The sequence below is a fragment of the Dreissena polymorpha genome, chromosome 4, assembly GCF_020536995.1.
Source record: "Dreissena polymorpha isolate Duluth1 chromosome 4, UMN_Dpol_1.0, whole genome shotgun sequence".
NCBI lineage: Eukaryota > Metazoa > Mollusca > Bivalvia > Myida > Dreissenidae > Dreissena > Dreissena polymorpha.
Genome location: NC_068358.1, coordinates 79,827,940 through 79,849,031, shown reverse-complemented (window position 1 = coordinate 79,849,031; position 21,092 = coordinate 79,827,940). Strand labels below are relative to the sequence as shown.

At 36.0% G+C, this 21,092-nt stretch overlaps 1 protein-coding gene across 5 annotated transcripts; it reads left to right on the top strand.

Annotated features, from left to right (window-relative positions):
- Nucleotides 1-2,762: 2,762 nt before the first annotated feature.
- LOC127877668 (uncharacterized) lies at nucleotides 2,763-12,052 on the top strand. Of its 5 annotated transcripts, none has more exons than XM_052423762.1 (7): nucleotides 2,763-2,930; nucleotides 4,225-4,411; nucleotides 5,015-5,210; nucleotides 5,951-6,150; nucleotides 8,402-8,577; nucleotides 9,005-9,936; nucleotides 10,321-12,052. In XM_052423762.1, the coding sequence occupies exons 1-7, from the start codon at nucleotides 2,815-2,817 to the stop codon at nucleotides 10,605-10,607; spliced, it is 2,094 nt and encodes a 697-aa protein (XP_052279722.1). In that variant the 5' UTR covers nucleotides 2,763-2,814; the 3' UTR covers nucleotides 10,608-12,052. The 5 variants fall into 5 exon arrangements, with proteins under 5 accessions (XP_052279722.1, XP_052279719.1, XP_052279720.1 ...); XM_052423759.1 differs by having other exon boundaries at nucleotides 9,005-10,071; nucleotides 10,264-12,052; XM_052423760.1 differs by having other exon boundaries at nucleotides 9,005-10,128.
- The last annotated feature ends 9,040 nt before the right edge of the window (nucleotides 12,053-21,092 follow it).

Below are 21,092 nucleotides of genomic sequence, written 5' to 3'. Positions count from 1 at the left end.
ACTACATTCTGGTGACTTTTTATCTGTATTTAGAGACTAAAAATATAGATCATTTTTATACGAAATTTGCCTTTCATGGACCATACTCAGTGACTGATCGGCATGTATATGATATAACATAAATGTATTTCCCATTACCGTTTTTCATTTAGTCACCACCTTTATCGACCATTTTATTATACGGCGTTTAACCCGACACTAGTATGCGCGCACATACTCTGTTTACATATGCAACAACACATTTATGGAAAGTAAAATCAACAATGAGTACGATATAAAATATCATTATTTATTGGAATCTTGATAAAATTAGTGTATTTTACCATTCCAAAATTGTTCCATTCATAAGTCAAGCAAATTAAAAGGAAACATTTGACTTTTTTCAAAACAATTGTTTGTCTGCTACTATGGATAGTACCAGAGGCCTAGCATTGCTCTAAACGTGCTAATAGTGTATTGTACAACAAACACTGTTTACAACTGGGTCATCTCTAATTTGCATCAATACCAGGGTGCAGGATCACGTGACTTTGTTAATGGAAGTCAACACACCGGTAAGTGCTGATTTTTTTTCCAAATAACTTTGTAAAACAATTTTTCTTAAGAATTTCAACTAGTGCATTAAAAGATAGATTTTTAAGCAGCGTATGTTAATGTGAAATACATCAGAATTACTTTCTATAATAAGCATGTGTTCTTTTTTCAAATATTTAATTTATACTGCACAAATTTCTTTCACGCAAATTGAATTTGTGTCACCGATTTCAGACGTATTCTCAAGGATCGGCACAAACTGCAAGAAAAACTGTCTTTTATGCACTAAAGATTTTTGCAAATTTATTTCAATAACGTGACATATTTGTAAAAATAAAGTTCTGAACGGTGTGTTTACATTTTGTCCAGCCCGTGTGTAAATACCTGAAAACCAGGCTTATTCTGCACCCTGAATACTAAACAGAAACAACATGGTATAACTGGTTACTTTTACTCTTGTCCACTATTTTTAACAAATTAGTTATCTTCTAAACGAATTTCAGAAACATATAAAACTTAAGGCTTCATAAAGACCCTATAACCACAAACTACTGGCCCTTTGGTCTCAAAGTCCTTCACAGTGTATACCAGATCATCGAAAAAAGGACGTATCTGCCCACTATACTCAAGATCCGTCACAATGAATGAAAATAAAACATTCACGTCCACCTGATCAAATGTTATAATGGTTTTAATTCATTATAACAACATAGATCTTCTCACATTTTGCTGTCAAAACTTCTATTGATTTCAGCAATTCTGCGGTTAAAAATTGTAAATAAAAATCACGTCTATCTTGAAAATGACTTCATAGAGAAATTAAATTATATGGTGACCTGTCGATAGCCTATTGAATTCAACATTACTGGAACGCTTAAAATCGAAGACTCGCTGGATTCAGGGAAAACATAAATAACCGTTTTTGCGTCGAATAAAGATGGGTGCAACTTATAGTACACATTTTTTACTTGTCAAAAAACATTGGGTGTTTGCACCCAACGCCCCCCCCCCCCCCCCGGCTACGGGTATGTAGAGTGAAAGAGCACTATGTTGAATTCTACTCAAGTCTGAGCACCGTTATGAAAAATATTGTTGTGTACATAATAAATGATTGTTATTTGGTAAGACATTCTACACTAAAAATATAAAATAAAATAATTAGCTTTGGCAACTCATAAGATAAGGCTAAGTAGACTTACGTTAAAAAATATTGTGTTTGTCATGGTTTCATGCACAGGGGGGAATCCCGTATTTTGTTTGTATATATGCTATAATAGAAACAAGGAGTGCAACTTCATTTGCCGAAAAACTAAACCATCTTTACTGTAAACCATGTAACTAGAACATTTTTGTAACGAATGAACTACACACTGGTTGTTTTCGAAAGCTAATAAAATAATTTATCAGAAAAAATTAACATTAGTACCATTGATCCAGCAGTATTTCGATACCAGACCTCAGAGGTTGACACTCACGGAAAAAAATTTGGTCGGAAACAAATATGTCCAATAAAGCTTCATTTTCCGATCGTTTCAAACAGCAGAAACACAACGATTACAATACTGTTCGTCATTTAAACGGTTATTTCCCGTTCAATAAACATTAATGAATCGATAACAATACATTTTATAGTCATTCGCACACTATCAAAAGTGTTTTTCACTCCGATGTGTAAGTAAACAACCAATAGGTTTAATTTGTGATGGAAGTGTGGGAATCCTCTGACGTCATTCGATAAAGCAATGTGTTCGCATGCGTTCTTTTTATTGGTTGGCCAGAATTTCCCGATTATCTCCGTAAAAAGGTGAGTGAGAAATTGATGAAAACCGACCAAGAGTTACATGGTTTACAGTAAAAAAGGTGTAGTTTTTCGGCAAATTAGATTGCACTCCCCGTTTCTATCATAGCATATACCGGTATACAAAAAAATACGGGATTCCCTCCTGTGGTTTCATGGTGGCCCCTAAAGTCGCGGGGCCGATAGGCAGTTGCCTACTTTGCGTAATGGGTAATCCGGGACTAGTTGACTGGTCGGTTCATTAACGACGCGCCTATTTAAGAAATAAATTTAGTTAGAACTACCACTACGATCTGAATCTGTTTTTATATACGAGCGATAACTGCAAAAACGAATAAACAATAGGCCTAGGCAAAACAATCACATACGTATCTTAAGTGCGAGCTTCACGTCATGTATTTCCATTTGCTACGTCATAATTTCGGGAAAAAGTATAAACGAGCATTCATGACGTCATTTTTGCAAACAATGTCTGCCACAAAATGAAAACGATTCTTAAAAGTTGTTTTGTTGCTGTTTTAATCAGTGGCATATTAGGCAAGGTGAATTTGCCGGAAATTGAGACAGCGTACAAAAATTATGACGAAGACAGCGATAGGTATTTCGATTTTGCATATAAGTTTTACTTTTCATTGAAATAATGATTATTCGACTTGTTTTATCATCAGTCATGTCAGTGATGTTTCATGTTTGATGGTGCGGTTGTTGTTTAAAATGCTGATGATTCTGCTGCTGCTGCTTCTGCTGCTGCTGCTGCTGATGCTGCTGCTGCTGATGATGATGATGATGATGATGACGATGATAATGATGATTTGCCTTTACAAAAATTATAAGGAGAGTAAGGCTATTGAGAAATAAATACACATACAAATACATGTCACTTATATAGCGCAAAAATTATTATGAAAATATTCTATTGCACTTCACAAACACTGCACATTGGTTATCCGTGAAAAAGATTGAACAAATGGGTTTTAAGTCTTGATATAAAACAGCCCTCATTGTCAATGATTTTTAAGTGGCTTGGTAGATTGTTAGTACAAAAATAGACAAAAATAGATATTTGTGTGCGACAAACTGCACGATGTTATTTGTTAACCGAATCTTAAATGCAAATTTCTATTTTATCATTTGATCCCACAAGAAACCTTATTCCTAAATAATTCTCAAGATGAGAAAGTACACGATATGATCGGAATGATGTACACCAGAACACGAAATATTTTTACAATCGGATTCTCTTTCTAATATATGTCGCAGAGAGATTTTGTTTGTTTAGTTTTGATAGATGTCATATTTTGGTTTATGCGTATCGATAAATCTGCCATATTTGCCGCCTACGGAATCGAAAAATGCTGTATTCGTTTTCAAAGAGATTTTGTAAACAGACATAAACCCCATTATCTTAATAAAACTTGTTTTTGCTATTTGGGTATTTTAAGAATATCTTAATTAAATCTTGATTTTTAACGCTTATACAGAACAATAATAATTGTATTAATACGTCCAGACAGAAATAAGTAAACAAATACAACTGTTGTTGGCAAGAAAGATGTCTATCAGAAATTGGTACCAATTAAAAAATGTTTCATTCTTGTTGATATGAAATAAATACTTGAAACATTTCATTTAAATGGCCTACTGTGTTTGTACTGGATTATACATTTTAATTTTTATTTATGTGTAATATAATGCGGTGAGCAAAATTGCCTGCCATATTGCAAAGTACCAATACATAAAAGAACGGAGTAGCTGAAGTCAGAATAAAACCCTTGGCGGATGGTTTTGACAGGCGTAGTCTTATCAAAAACCGAAAGAAATTACTCTAGTCGATCCCATTATAATAAATCTGTTAACTGTATGGTGTAACTTTTTTCTAACTGTTAATTAAGAGCTCAAACAGGGTGGTTGAAATCTTGCAGGCGAAATTCCCATCTCCGAGATACATCAAGTCTCCACAATGCACGCTTAATAAAAAACGACGAAGCCAGCTTTAACGTTGACAACGTGGACGATGTTCGAGTATCTGCCAGGGGTGCAAGAGATCATAGCTTTAGTGACGCAAGACAATATCCACAGGTATTAGACTAAGGGAATAGTGTCATAGTCTAAGTAGATGATGATGATGATGATGATGATGATGATGATGATGATGATGATGATGATGATGATGATGATAATGATGATAATGATGATAATGATGATGATGATCATGATCATGATGATCATAATGATCATGATCATGATGATGATCATGATGATCATCATCATCATGATGATAATGATGATGATGATGATGATGATGATGATGATGATGATGATGATGATGATGTTGATGATGATTTTGATGATTTTGATGATTTTGATGACTTTTGGCTTTTTCGTTTTTTCAAACCTGGGCTGTAGTAAGAAGCGCCGGCAAAAACGATGAGAAAAAATAAATAAAAGGAAATTGCCTGATTAATCGCTGTTTTATTTTATGTTATTTACTCGGACAATGTGATATTAGTTACCCACTCTAATAACGTCACAGGCCGAAAAAGAGATTTTGGAACAAAATTGACGCAATTCCATTCGTTTGGTATTTTTCGGGAAGTAACATGCAATTGCGTATTTTTCCCTCGGTTGGTAAACTGCTGTTTACAATTAATTTATAAAGTAGGAAAACTCACTTTGTTTTAGGTCAATCAAATGTATGATTACACTGAGTCGGCAGACAGGAGAGAAAGGAAAGCACCAAACGACAAAAATCTTAAACACATCACACATTCAACGGCGAGTGGAAAGATTTCAACGAGAAATGTTCTGCCCAACACGGTCATTGATCCGAAACCGCCCCTTTATGTGCAGGATAGGGTCTCCTTGCTGAAAATTAAAGGCATGAATATGTACCTTTAGCTTCAAACACAGGGATTTCAAGTCTGGGGATGCAGCAACATTACGTTTAAGATTAAATTTTAAGCAATTTTTTATTAATTTTTCAAAACATTAGGACGATTAGTTCGAGATAAACTTATTTATAGCGAGTATGCTTTGATAGTGCATAATGCCTTTTATGTATAATAAATGTGGCCTCTAGAATATTAACACGTTAAATGTTTACAACGGACGAAGCACGACAGGGAGTGTCCGACGTACAAAAACTCACAAAACGTAAACACACATTTTCATACCAAAAATCTTACCACTAGAGTGTTAATAACTCCATCTATAAGAAAAGAAAGTGCTGCCACTGGTCATGTTTTTCAATGGACCGGGACCTTTTTTGATCTCTGGATTAAGATTTCATAACAACGAATGTTCTAAGCAAGTTTCATCATGATTGTAATAAGAATGTGACTTCTAGGTCTCCTGTCATATAAGGCAAGCTTACCTGCCACTTGGTGGTCATGATTTTCAACGGACCATAACCCTTTTCAAAGTTAACTATTTTATACAGCATGGTATTGAATGTGTGTGGCTTTCCAAAACGCACGTGGTAACGTTTGTGGTTTTAGATGAATTGAAATAATTATTGTTGTCAATAGCTGGGATGCACTTATTTCGACCACTGCTCTGTCTTTTAAAAACTATTGTTGGTTTGTAACAATCATTTATGTGACCGGTTCTCTTTTTCAGCCGACATTGAGAACATAGAGTCTCTTCTTGATAACTTAGATCTTGGCAATCGTCTGTCCGAAACGGAGCCACCAGCTGGTCTACACGCACATCCCGCCACGACTCCAGCCGCGACTCCCGCCCCATTGGAGTCGACGCACAGTCCAATCACGCCGCCAAATTACCCGGAGTCATACAAAGGATATTCACCTATATACCCGGTAAGAATATCATGTTACAAGTGAGTTCAATTTATATTGGCCTTGTTATTGGACTCAAGACAGTAGAAATATCCTGAGGCTGAAGGCTACTATGACTGTAAGAAGCCAAATAAGACCAATTAAATTACACTAAGTAATGAATGAGAATTCTCAATTGGCTTTATATTATAATGCAGCATTTTTCAATACATATTACATCTAACTTTATTAAAAGATATGAAGTCAACATATGTTAATTAGAAATAATTTATAAAACAAATCATGCCAGCTTATGCATACCTATCATCGTGAATTTTGTGCAAGAGGACAGCAACGACTACAATTCTAAATGAAATGAAAAAAAAAAGAAAACGTTTCCAGGAAGCTTTATTATTTGTATTGGTCCCTGAATTTTTTTTTCCATCTTACATTCCTTTTCATCATGATTCAACCGAATATGTTCCTTTCAATGTGAACATGGCCACGGTCACTGAGACTGTGGCAAAATTGTAAACTTGATATTTGTTTTTAAGTCTTTCTGTTAAAAGTCTTAAGAATGTGTGCATTTTCAAAAGCCGAGCTAAACATGAACTTTAATAAATTCTCGAAATTGCCGAGCTTATCTTATTTTTTTCATCGGCCAAATCTCACTCATATTTACCGCGGTGATTCCGCATTGGCCTGTTTTTCCGGGTATAGACGAGTTTTCAGATTTATTGGTAAGATTCACGCAGAGGCGTCGGAGCTGGAGCGGCAGAGGCCCCAATATTTTCGGCAAAAATGAAATTTCGCAAAAGGCCTTTTTTCTTCTTTTTTTCATTTCAATACCCGTATATTTGAAAATATATTCAGCACGAAGCAAGGTAATCACGTTTTCGCGGTTATGACACGTGTATTGTTGATTGTCATCACCCGCCCGCACGTGTCAATTATCTTGTTAATTGATCAGTTTTTTTATGACAATAATCCCTTTATTCTTGAGTGATTAAACTTGGGAATCTTTAATTGTCGGTTTGAAATAAGCCTTTGCTTCTTTTTATTAATATAAAGGAAAGAATGACATGAAACTAATGTGCCGATATCCAATAGTCATTAAATTATCACAAAATTAAAGATACCTCAAGATACCTGAATAAATTGTAATAACTCAAAGTAAATCGATAATTCTAAAAAACTTATTTAATGTTTTTTACCACTTTTTAGTGTCATTTCAACATGTCTACTCCAAACCAACCAACGAATTTCAAATGTCCAAACCGGAAATTCGAGGAAAAAACTCCCGAAAAACGTTCTTTCAACCTACATGATCCGTATTGTTTTGTCGCCTGCTACCAAGTACAAACTGCGACACATATAGATCACTTCTCTATCGTCTGTTTGTCTGTCACAACTTTTGTCACTCAGAATATGCCTGCAATAGACGCGTATAAGGTCAGGTATCAAGCATAAAAACGCACCAGAATGCGCCATTTGATGCTAAAATTTGAAAAAAAAAATCCGGGGTAAACCCACCAACGGCAGGGGGATACCATACCACGGCCATACCCACCCCCTCAGCCGCCCCAATATAAATTTGCTTCCGACGCCCCTGTCACGCTGTATCCAGATAGCAAACGAAGGAAATTCTAGTCTGATATTATAACGTAAATTAAAAAAATATTGCATGTGTTTTGCATACAGAAAGACTAAACCAAGTTTTTAATTCCCAAACCCTCACAGATACATTTTTTAAGTCGTCGATTCAACTTTACACTGACAGAGAGATGTTTGTTTATCGTTTTATGACATCAAAATACAAATTAAACTAGCACACATGTCAAAATGTCTATAAAAAAACTTAATCAAAATAAAATAATTGTAATTGTCTCGCATAATGTAAAGATAGATATATATGCATATATACTGTTGTTTGTATATTTTTAACGCACATTATTACTTTTTACCATTTTAATAGTAAATACCCATCCGTCTAAATCAAAATCATGTATGTTTGTAAATTTAATAATCAAATTGCAATACACATTTACAACTTATCACACTGACTTACGCATGTGTTAAGTATAATAGAAAAAACGTTTAAGACGCAACCACAGTGGCTTGTATTCCTGGTGACAATTGATACATATGTAAATTTGCTCTAGTAATTAATCGATGGAATACATGACCCGTTCTTTAAACACGCAGAATCATATCAATCGGTATCGATTGTTTTTAATGCACTATATAGTATCCAGTAATTGAAATAAAGAAAAACACCTACGGCTTCTTACAGACGCCGACGCCTTCTGCCGCTTCTGTCATTGCTCCTTTCGTCGCTTCCCCCGTCACAGAAAGCAATTTCACCACACCCAGTCATTCCAAGCTATCGCAGAGATCTATTCGTCGAGATAAGAAATTGCACGATTCTACAAAAGACCTCATTGATGCAAGAAGCAGACGACAAATAAGGTGAATGTTTGTAAAAATTACAATCTTTTTACAGAGTTGTCGGCCGTGGCTCTGACCATGACCATGTTGTATTTAACGCGTACTGGGGATGTTGATGTTGGTTTGTTTGTTGTTGTTTTTTTTTTGGGGGGGGGAGCTGAGATGAGTGATAGATAACACTTATCATGCCACATGTATGCTAGATAATATGTGACTGTAACTGTTTAAAAAAATCTGTACCGACAAATTCGTATTTCAAAATTTCGGAGCTATAACAATTATTGAAATTAAAACAAACTATTGCAAAAGTGTTCCTTTTGTTAAGGCATCGTTTTTCTCGCATTGTAATAAGAATAATTAGCGCTTTATAGATATACAGTTTATTACCGGTAAACGTATTTTACCAAAAAAAAACAGTGTATGTGATAGCCCTTTTTCTTACTTTTAGGAAGTTAACTTCAAATCTTAAACGCAATAGTCGACAGAAGAAATCAAACGCTTTAAAACTAGTGATAGGCGTCGAAAAGAAAAAGTCAAAACAAGGAAGCCTTATCTCAGGTATCAAAGAAGAAATAGCGCAGATAAAAAAGCTGACACTCTATCTGAAGAAATTTATCGACAAAATCGTTCGAAAGTTGTCCAACCGCATTGAAGATAAGACCTTAGATCACAGGGCGGACATTAAAGATAACGGCGAGCGAGTGTCCGAACTGCAAAAGACACTAAGTGGCCAAATTGATGATATTCGCTACAACGTCACAATGTTGATGACGGCACAGAAGGAATTGGCACAGACGGTAGGTGTTTTACTGACAAATAGTATGGACATCTTGAAGGTTGAGGTGGCCATGTTAACACAACGGACGTCTAAAACTGCTGTTCCTTCTGCCGAACGAGGCCACGTATCTAACGACAATTTAGGTTTGGAAAAAGGACACAAAACTGAAAAGCAAAAAGTAAGCAATACGGCCGAAGCGGCATCCAGTAGCACTACTGTCAAACATCCGACATCGGCAAAGCATACAGATACGTCACAAGAAAAGTTGAAATCAAAATCTGACGACCTTGCCCCTCCTGCACTAAACAAGTCGTTTCAAAAAGCATCAGCGGAAAACCAAGGAGGTAAAGATACGAACGTGATTGGCAACACAGATAAGTCACCCGGTCACGCCTCTGGCAAAAATCAAGGTTTGGACAAAGCACACGCAATTCAAAAGCCAAATGAAAGCAATAAGGCCAAAGCGGAAAATAAGTCACCCGGCCACGCTTCTGGCAAAAAGCAAAATTTGGACACATCACAAACAGCTAAAAAGGAAAACAAAGGTAATAAAGCTAAAGAGATAAATAAGTCTTCCGGCTACGCCTCTGGCAAAATTCAAGGTTTGGACAAAGCACACGCAATTCAAAAGCCAAATGAAAGCAATAAGGCCAAAGTGGGAAATAAGTCAACCGGCCACGCTTCTGGCAAAAAGCAAAATTTGGACACATCACAAACAGCTAAAAAGGAAAACAAAGGTAATAAAGCTAAAGAGATAAATACGTCTTCCGGCTACGCCTCTGGCAAAATTCAAGGTTTGGACAAAGCACACGCAACTCAAAAGCCAAATGAAAGCAATAAGGCGAAAGCGGAAAATAAGTCACCCGGCCACGCTTATGGCAAAAAGCAAAATTTGGACACATCACAAACAGCTAAAAAGGAAAACAAAGGTAATAAAGCTAAAGAGATAAATAAGTCTTCCGGCTACGCCTCTGGCAAAATTGAAGGTTTGGACAAAGCACACGCAACTCAAAAGCCAAATGAAAGCAATAAGGCGAAAGCGGAAAATAAGTCAACCGGCCACGCTTCTGGCAAAAAGCAAAATTCGGAAACAGCAAAAGCAGCTAAGAAGGAAAACACAAGTAATAAAGCTAAAGAGATAAATAAGTCTCCCGGCTACGCCTCTGGTAAAAATCAAGGTTTGGAAAAAGCACACGCAACTCAAAAGCCAAATAAAAGCAATAAGCGGGAAATAAGTCACCCGGCCACGCTTCTGGCAAAAAGCAAAATTTGAACAAAGCACACAAAACCATAAAGCCAAATATAATAAATACGGCAAACGCGGCACCCATTGAGAGAAAAGGTAGTAGCAATGGCCGCTGATCATAAAGATATAACTGTATCATGAGATGCTCTTTAGTCTTTGACGACGACCTTTCCTTTGACATTAACATATATGTTACGATTATATAAAATAAACGTGTTCAGAAATTTATAAAGAACGACATAATGAGAGCGATTTTCGATTTTAAAAAAGCTCTACAAATTATTCGTTCTATTAAATTAATATAGATAAAACGACGCAAAGTTTCATTAGATAATGCGTTATCTTGAATGCACATACCTAATGGTTTTATAACATTAAAATTCATTATAGCGTGTTGGCCCTTAATATAGGTTACAATTTGTGTAAATTTAAAGTCATTTTCCAGTAACTTGTTATTGTAATATGGTACACCCTATATTGTATAATAAATATCACATTTTTACCAAATGAACACCAAGAAATTGTAATACTTATATCTCTGTTATCATTACTAATTAATTTTATGTTAGTGTTTAATGTATGTTATGCTTTCCTATGGGGTAAATGAGATTGAAAATTCAAAGGTCGATCTTTCCATTGATATGTACATGTTCACTTTACCAACGTTTAACTTGTTTTCGCATCCACTTATAATGAAAACAAACGATAGAAAAAAACTAAATTTAAAGTAATTGATTTAGTTTTCGGAGAATAATGACTTCTGACTGACTCGTGATCATATAAAATGTATAATATGTATTTTGCCTCCACGTAATTTTGATGGACATATCATTAATTGAAAATTCACTATTTAAAAAAAGAAAAAGTAAAAATTATTGTAGGGTTTAAAGTTTAATTCGCCTGGTTTCCAAAGTAATATTAAAATTAGGTTAACTTAGCCAGACTCTTTATTTGTGGAGTGGCATCACAGCCTGAAATTTGCTCAAGTAAACCCATTTAAAAATGGTTACAAACGGAGGAAGAAGTCAAAATAAGGATAAAGAAACTGTTGGATTAAGTTCATATTCGAAATTTAAAAACAGGCGATCATTAATGTACACATTTAACTGAACAAAGGTATATAGATAACTTAAATAGACATTTTAATTCACGAGTGATCAGAGAAATCAATATTTTAGCGAGTGATGCAACCATGAATGAAACTTTTTCTTTTTCTTGTAATTTTATGATTTTTTTTTGCAAAACTAAGAAAAAGTCTTTGGTTGTTGAATTCGTTACAATTGTGTTATTTGAATTAAAGTGACTTGACTCCATTCGACACATGCACAATATGATTCAAACAATTCCCTTTAAATGTTAATAAGTACATGTTGTACGAGTTTGCGAATTTGACTTTTGAAGTGACGGTTTTAATTTATTTAGTTTTATATTTTGTTGTTTTTCAATATCAAATAAATTTTCAGGAATTATCAGATATGTGTCGAAGTATCTTTGGTCCAAATTTCAACAAAGCCGTTCAAAAATAAGGGAGCTATATTGATATTATTAAGTGATGCGTTAGAAAAGTCTCCAAGTGTGCATTTCTCTCGATGTCTGCTTATTTGGTACTACACCAGCTTATATCGCAAGTCTACAGCATATAAGATATGCCAAATATGATTAAAGTCCCCGTTATATCCGACGTATCCGTTATAAGATATTAAAGTGTCTACAACGTCATGCATACGACCTACTAAACATGCTCTATCTTCGTACATATGTAATTGTAAAGTACCAAAAGTTCGGTATTTTAAGCGTAGAATATAATCAACATGCTGGAATAGGAATACTATGGTAAAGCATAGTAGAATTATTAAATAAACGCATATCAAGTAGAATATAAAACTCGTATATCAGAGTGCCGGAGATGTTGAGTTTCCGCTATCCGACGTGCTCTTTACCAGGAGTCAAAGTGTCTACAAAATAATGCATACTCCATCATCGTTCATATTTATATGGAGTACTATATAAATTTCAGTATTTGAAGCACCGTTATTACTCTACATGCTGGAACGGCATACTTTTTAATGCAATATTTCTTAGTATTTTTTGTTGTTCGTGAAATTTGTACTGATTTTCCATTTCATGCTGTTTTCCAAAAGAATTTCCTCATTTTATTGTAATATTAAATAATATACCATGTCAAGTTGAAATTATGTTGTCAAAATATAAAATGATGTACTATTTATGAACTCCAAAAGGAACCGTGTCGCAAAAAACTCATATAAAGAATATAAATTAAACAAAACCTAAGGAACTTACATTTCGCGCGTGTCTTTTGTTTTGCTCTGTTATCGATGTGTCAACCGTTATCGAAGTGATTAATTCAAAAATATATTTTTACATGTCTTAAACCATATTGTGAACTGCTTAAAGACTGTTAATGATGGAGTGGCTGACATCAGACTAATGTCGACTAAACTCCCTTTCGCCACTTGTCCAAATGGCACTTACCCGGTATAACAATTTAATATGGCGTCGTATTTTTTCATAAACATATGTAAATAATTGATGTGATGGCATATTTTCTGTTAAATATATAGAGGATATTTGTTGGTTTCGGTGGAATATCGAATTTATTTCACGAGTGATCATATAAAATAATATTTTCACGAGTGGCGCAGCCACAAGTGAAAATATGTATTTTTTATGATCACGAGTGAAATAAAATCGATATTCCATCGAATCCAACGAATTTTCTTTTTATTTTGTGCTTTTTTTCACTGTTTTTTACATCGCAAAAGAGTTTAACTGGATAATTTCGCTGGATTTATGACGTCATTTCGTTAAAAAAATGACGTCATTTCACAGTAAAACAGTGAAAAATATCGTTATTTTTCACTGTTATTTTTCACTGTTTAAAACAGTGAAATACCAGTTTTATTTCACTAATATTTCTCTATAAACCACAGGAAAGCATAAAATAAAGTGCAAATATTTTCTTATAATAGGAAATAAAATGCATAATTTACTGAACGATTATATTTTTGATGACCTCATCTCTAAAACTGTTATTACAAATGTGTTGTTTTACTTCGCCGCATAATAAATTATAATGTTTTCATAAATTTGAAAGATTGCGCGATTGTTGTTGCATTTTCTCTTTTTTAATTAGTCCTCCTTTATTCATACAAACAAGGAAAATGCATCAATTTTAGTTAATTATCATGACGTCACAAATCTCTTAAGCCACAAGTGTCTTTGATTTAATATTTGGCGTATATCATTGTCTAGATTGTCCTCTACTTAGTGTGTTCAAACCATCTACTGGTATTATAACTGTCAACGCTCCAGGTGTCACAGGGTTTTTAAATACTTATAAAATGAATTGCCTGACGAACGTTACTTGAAATTTTCTATGAAATCGCAAGGAGCATGGGTAAAAAAATAGTTTGGAACGCCGTATGATAGTTCCCTACTGAGTGTGTTTATATAATTTCCTACGGGATGAAGATAGGTTTACTTGTTTAACTTATATTTATATTGTGAAATCCTCTGAAACCTCAAGGGCGTGATGTTTTGGATTCCTTAAGTAACATATTGGCTTTGTCCTTTAACCAAGTTGTTTCAAATGATTACCTTTGTGAAAAAATAAGCATGGCGCTTGGAATACAATATTGATATACAATGTAGACTTATGTGGTAAACAACTATAAAAAAAAAATTCTGAAAGCATACGAGCCATGCGTTTGATTATACTTGGTGCGCACCATGGAAAAGTCTATACTTGGTGCGCACCATGGAAAAGTCGGCTTCTACCAAATTTGATTAAACAACGCCATTGTGGGTAAAAATTAGCACTGCCAAGGACTTTTTATTTTCGCATGTCATTTATAATTGTGGTTCACTACAAAGTTCCTTCAAATCTTGTATCTTGGGTAAAAAACGAGCCATGTCACAGGAGTTATGTGATTCATGAAAACTTATATGAATTAACTTCAAAAAATGTATTCCATGAAACTGCAAGGGTGTTGTGATTTTAATATTTTGTGTTGAAAATCGTATGCTGGTCCTCTTTAGCTTGTTTAAATCAAGCCCCTTGGATCAAAGTTGGCACAAACCTTTGTTATTTGTTGTGGTTTTTATGTAAAGAGTGAAAAACTAATAAGTGTAATAAATAGAAAAGATTAGACACATACTTATTTTTGACACAAACGTTTCAAAATCTGCACATACTAGTTTTGTCCTATATAACTCAGGTGAGAAACCTCGTTCCTTTTTGCGCTCTTGCACTCACAACAGGTTATATATTTAATCGTTTTTAACATTTATTCACATAAGATTTTTTTACGCGTTCGACATCTTGTAAAATCGATTGCATTGCATGTGTGAAACATTTTAACGTTTAAACCTTCAAATGTTGAGCTAGAAACCTTTCCTACCAACTCTTCGCGTAGCTAAGCCATTGCTCACTTATTCGTAATCAGTAGATTAGACCAAGTCGAATTACAAATACCTCGCATTTTTTACCAGCAAAATACCCAAAACGCTGCTTGCAAAACTGTTATTTGTAGTGTTTAACATGAACACAGTGCGGAGACTTGACAAAAATTATAATTTTCCTCCAGTTTGTTCAATGCTATATTCGCATATATGTTAACGTACTGGTATTTTGTATTTCCGGTCTACACGAACGCTTATAGCTCCCACCCACCTCGCCAAAAAGCCAAAGGAACTTCAATAATGCTTTCTTGACAAAATGTAAAACAAAAGAGGACCAATGGCAAAATTTTGCTCAACTGAGATTCGATGGAACTTAACTTTTCTTAAAAGATAGAATTCTGAAACATTCAAGAACTCTGTAAAACGTAAATATCTATTTTCTAGGCACATTATTAAAGTAATTATGAAAAAAAGAGATACACTCTTGTTCTTTTAATCTACTTTTTAAACAGTACACCAACTTAAACATAAACGTATAAAGACTGGAATAACCGTCCTGAAAGCATTTGGGGTTTAAACCGGTTTTAGGGGAAGCCAAATCTCACAAGGGCAAGCCGAATCTCACAATCGCAAGCCGAATCTCACATGGGCAAGTCAAATCTCACAAGGGCAAGCCGAATCTCACAAGGGCAAGCTGAATCACTAAAGGGAAACCCGAATCTCACAAGGGCAAGCCGAGTCCCACAAGGGCAAGCCGAATCTTACAAGGGCAATCAGAATCTAACAAGGGCAAGCCGAATCTAGCTCACACGTATCTCAGAATCAATCACAAACTTAACGTGCGTCTAGAACTATTTAAGTACCATTGCAGACATAAAATGAGAACTTGAATGCCAAAACGTTACGCAAGAATAGAATATAAAACTCATAATTTCATTGTACAAGATACGTAAGTATCGGAAATCTATCAAACTATAATAACACTCTTAAACATGAGTGGGGCATTGCAATATAATAAACAGCTGTTCAAAATTGTTTAGTGAAACATTTAGACATCTTGTAGTATTTACTTGTCGTGTTTGTTGAGTCAAAATTGATGAAAGATATAGCAATTCTTATTTCTAATAGGTACTCTTAATACGGGACTTGAATATTTTATATTAAGTGACAAGTCAGTGGTATAAAAAGAAATTCATCCCCTGTCTTCTTTGATAGCCCTGTATTATGTGAAAATATATTTTTTGTTATAAGTAATGTTTTACTCCTAACTCGGATTATATTCACATACTTTCATTCAAACATTTCTGTCAAGTTAATATATAAAAAATATGTTTAAATTTTCTTCTTAAAAAATGAAATTGGTATTTTATTGTTTAAATATAAATAGTTTAAACAAAAATGGCAGCTGGTTGATACAAATACATGAAAAAGAACTTTCAATACCAAGATGTTAATGACATGAAAAACACTTACACATGACTTCTCAATTATATGACCAAGGTGACTCGAGACCTGACATTTCATTTAAAATCAGAAAATACGATCATCATGTAAATATTAAGTCTGAGACAGCACATCAAACAGCACGTGATGGCACACACTCTCATACGTATGAAAACGGTCAACCATTGCCTGATAATACATATCGCTGGTCCCAATTTGAAATGACGATCCTACATTTTTGGCATTTCGCGATTTTGATAATTTGCAAAGCGGGAAATCAATGCGCATATACCCCCAAAACAACAAAATAGTTAACCAATCGCAACAGCTCAATCAAGTCACGTGATGTAATGGCGAACTGCAATTGCTTGAAGTTAAAATGACGAAGCTGATAAAAGTAACTTCGGCATTTTGCGCGCTAATTAATATATAAAATTATCAATATAGCCATGTATTTTTAAGGTAAATTGACGAAACGTAAACTTTTGCATATAGAATATTTAAATTATGTATATTTCATAGCAATGATGAACGCAAAAAGAGATCAAAATAATATAAAATGTTGAGATCTAAACTTAGGAACTTGTGGCCACAACTAATAGCTTGTTCCTACAACTTATCAAGTTGAGGTCTCAACATAGTTAGTTGTTCCTTCACTTCTGGCCGCAAGTTACTAAGTTGAGACCACAACTTTATAAGTTGTAGGAACAACTTACTAAGTTTGGACCACAGCATGGTTTAACCAATCAGATAGGCTGTTTTTATCTTATCCGTTTTATCACCGTTATTAACCTTATACTCGTACTATTGTGTGTTCGGGTTCGAACGCCGATTTGAGCACTATCCCTGTAAGCTATGGATCCCGAGATTGAGCCCCTGTCTGAGCACTTGCCTTGTTAGCGACTGGGTTCAGTGTTCCATCTCCGGTCTGAGCACTAGCAACGTAAGCGTCGGATCCCGGTTTCGAGTCCCGAAGCAATCGCTTCATAAGAGAGTGGTCCATGGTTTTTGGATTTGAACCCGGGACCCTTCTTGTAAAGGGCGATTGCTCTGACCGGGGCTCGATCCCGGGAACCATCGCTTTACGAGGCGAGTGCAAGATATCTAAGTTTTCGACGATCCCTGTGTTCGAATCACTGTATGAGCAGTAGTCCGAAAAAGCTAATTAGGAGTTTTCGACGGCCCCGGGGTTCGAATCAAGGTGTGATCACTAGCGCTGAAAGCTTTGGGTCTCTAGATCGAGCCTCGATTTGAGGAATTACTCTATAAGCGACGGCTCGAATGCCGATGTAAGAATTTGCACCAACAGTGATATGTCCCGGATTCGAGCCCAGTCTAAGTACTAGCCCTGAAAGCTATGGATCCCGGGTTCAAGCCTGTGTCTTAGCACTTGCCCAGTAAGGGAAGGATCCCGGTTGCGAACCTCAGTCTGATCGTTTGCACCAAAAGCCACGGGTTCACACAGGGACTCGAACCAAACAGCTGTCTCTAACATACCATACTAACACTCGCCTTCTAATCGACCGGTTGCCGAAATGAGCACTAGCTCCGTAAGCAACATTTCCTGTTTTCGACTCCCGGAATGAGAGCTAACCTCGCAAGCTATGGGTGTTCGTGTTCGAGCGCCGGTCTGAACACTTGCCCTGTAAGCTATAAAAATTCCGCATTTTCGGGTCCGACGCTAAGACTAGGACTTGGATCAGGGTCTGTTCGCTTAAATGGTAAATACTTAAACCGGGATTTGAGCCCGGGGCCCATGGAATACAGGGTGAGTGCTCAGACATGGCCTCCAAACCGCGATCCGTTACGTAGGGTACGAATGCTCAGACTGGGGTCCAAGTCGCTTACAGGGAAAGTACTTAGACTGGGGCTAAAACCCAAAGACCCATCGGTTAAAAAGGGAGGTATCAGACCTGGATTCGCAACCGGAAATCCGTCGCTGATGTTGCTAGTTTTCACACTAAGGTTCAAACCCTGAACAAAGTCGCTAACTTGGCGATTTCTCAGATAGGGGCTCAGATCTGAAATCCATGGCTTACATGGCAAGTGCTCAGACAGGGCTCAAACGGGGATCCATAGCTAACAAGGATATTGCTCGAACCCGAGCACCTAGTAGTACAATGGGTACTGATTGTGATAAAACGGTAAAGATGCAACGGCCGATCTGATTGGTTAAACTTAAATTAGGCCGGCCTCAACTTAGTTAGTTGGTCCCACAAGTTATTTAGTTAAGGCAACAACTAATAAGTTGTGGTAACAAGTTATGAAGTTGTCGCCACATGTTTCTAAGCTGAGGCCTCAACTTAATAAGTTGTTCCCACACGTTATTTAGTTGAAGGAATAACTTAATAAGTTAAATGAATAAATAATAAGTTGAGGCCACAACTTAATAAGTTTTGGAACAAGTTATGAAGTTGTGGCCACAAGTTACTCAGCTGTGGTATCAACTTAATAAGTTGTGGGGACAACGTACTTAGTTGTTTCCACAAGTTATTTTAAAAGTTGTTTTCACATATTATTATTGAACGACAAACGCCAAACAGTTAAACTACGCAATTTATTATCTTAAAGGTCTGGCATAATAATGTCAAGGCTGGGATCAATTGTATTATACAGGTTCCCCCGAGAACGGCGGGAAATTTAAGTACATAATGTCTATCCCCCGTGACAAGCGGAGAGTGTGTTTGTGGAAACTATGCCGATGAACACAATAATTTGGTCTTCACACAACTAAGCTCAAAACACAAATCGTGTTGCATTGGGCAAGACTTGCGATCAGTTTTTGACAGCATACATACAAGAATATTACATATCGTAATATATAACAATCAAGTATAATAGTAGAAAAACATGACAGTACAACTTTAATTTGTATACATCACTTCTATTCTTTATCCATGAATGGTGTTTTCAAGGCCAGAGATAAAACCAGAGATAAAACTTCACTCAATGTAAAATAACTCTGGAAAACTGTACCCGAAAACAACCAATATTTACATGTAACTGTGGACATTGTGTAACTCAAACATAACTGGTCATTTTAACTAATTTGTAAATGTGGTTGGACTTTCAAAAAGTAAAAGATTACTTATAAAAGTCTAGCGTATAACTGACCAAATAATGAAAACCGTGCACATTTCCGCCTATGTCCGCCTGAGTGACATCACTCACGTGACAACCGTACGCATCTACGAACCGCATATGTACCTGTTTTGTGTGGTGCGTTATGTTTAGACATACGTTCTGTGCTGTACTCCGTAACGCACAGAACTGAAAAGTCTCTTACACTGGTACAGTCAATTACGCAGGAACCTGTCGTCGGGGGCCGAACTAAGTAGCCCATTTGACAGACTGACGGTGTTCCGTACGCTGTTAAGTCCCAGCCATGACGATGCGAGTTTCTAATGGAGCTCGTAATTCTCGACAACACTGGAATATAACAAAAATCTGGCAAGCATCGTGTTAAAATAAAAATTAAGTGGGAGGGCGGGTGGTAAATGTAAACTTGTAAACCATAGCGCGACCTACCCTGTGATGCGACGAGCTAGTAAAAGACCGACAAATGCACGGGCAGTGGTTTTGTACTTAGTGGACGAGTCTATGTGTAACAGTAGACTGGGTAGGATGGGTTATACCATTGGGGTTTGGGTTTCGGCGATCCCTTAGGAAAATAGCGTTTGCGTAGAATAAGACAGTTTATTCTTGAGCGAATAAACATTATGAAGTTGAAGCCACAACTTATGATGTTGTTCCCTCAGCTTTATAAGTTGTTCCCACAAGTTACTCAGTTGAGGCCACACTATGAATGAAGAATTGCGGTTGTCACCTCTGTTCGACCGTGTATAACAGAAAAACACGCATTGCTTTGCTATATCTAATGGAAAACAGTGGAATAATTTATTCTATTCAAACAAAATCTATTCCAATAAGCTGTCCTTTATGCCGAAACATCACATAAATGCAAGTCTAAATGACGAAGATACATTTTACAGCAGATTCATTAACTTAACGTCAAATTAATTCCATACCAACATGCTCCATCATGAGACCCTTTTAAAATGTTTAAAATAATCGTTATTTGATTTTGTGCAAGAAATGTTTAACAAAAATACGTCTCCTGAAAACTTGTGTTTTTGTAGGTTCGACATTTTAAATTTGGACCATCGATATGACAGCACACACATTGTAACATACGCGCGCACGCAAGTGAAATGCGAATCGAGAACTGAAAATGAACAAGATGGTATACATTTTGGTAGTAATTTCAGGATATATGAAATGAGTCAATTCAGGCCTGATAAGATTTATGCTAACAGAAATGCTTTCACATACGCTCACACACAGGTGAAAGGTAAATCAAGACCTTATATAGAAAATGAGATACACATGAGAAAACTGGGCTTAATGCATGTGCGTAAAGTGTCGTCCCAGATTAGCATGCGCAGTCCGCACAGGCTAATCAGGTACGACACTTTCCGCTTTTATGGTATTTTTAGTTTCAAGGGAGTCCCTCCTTACCGAAAATCAAGTTAAGGCGGAAAGTGTCGTCCCTGATTAGCCTGTGCGGACTGCACATGCATTTTGCCCAGTTTTCTCAGAACGCGTCTCATATCAGAAAGCTCTATCAATGCCTGATACTGATTTTCC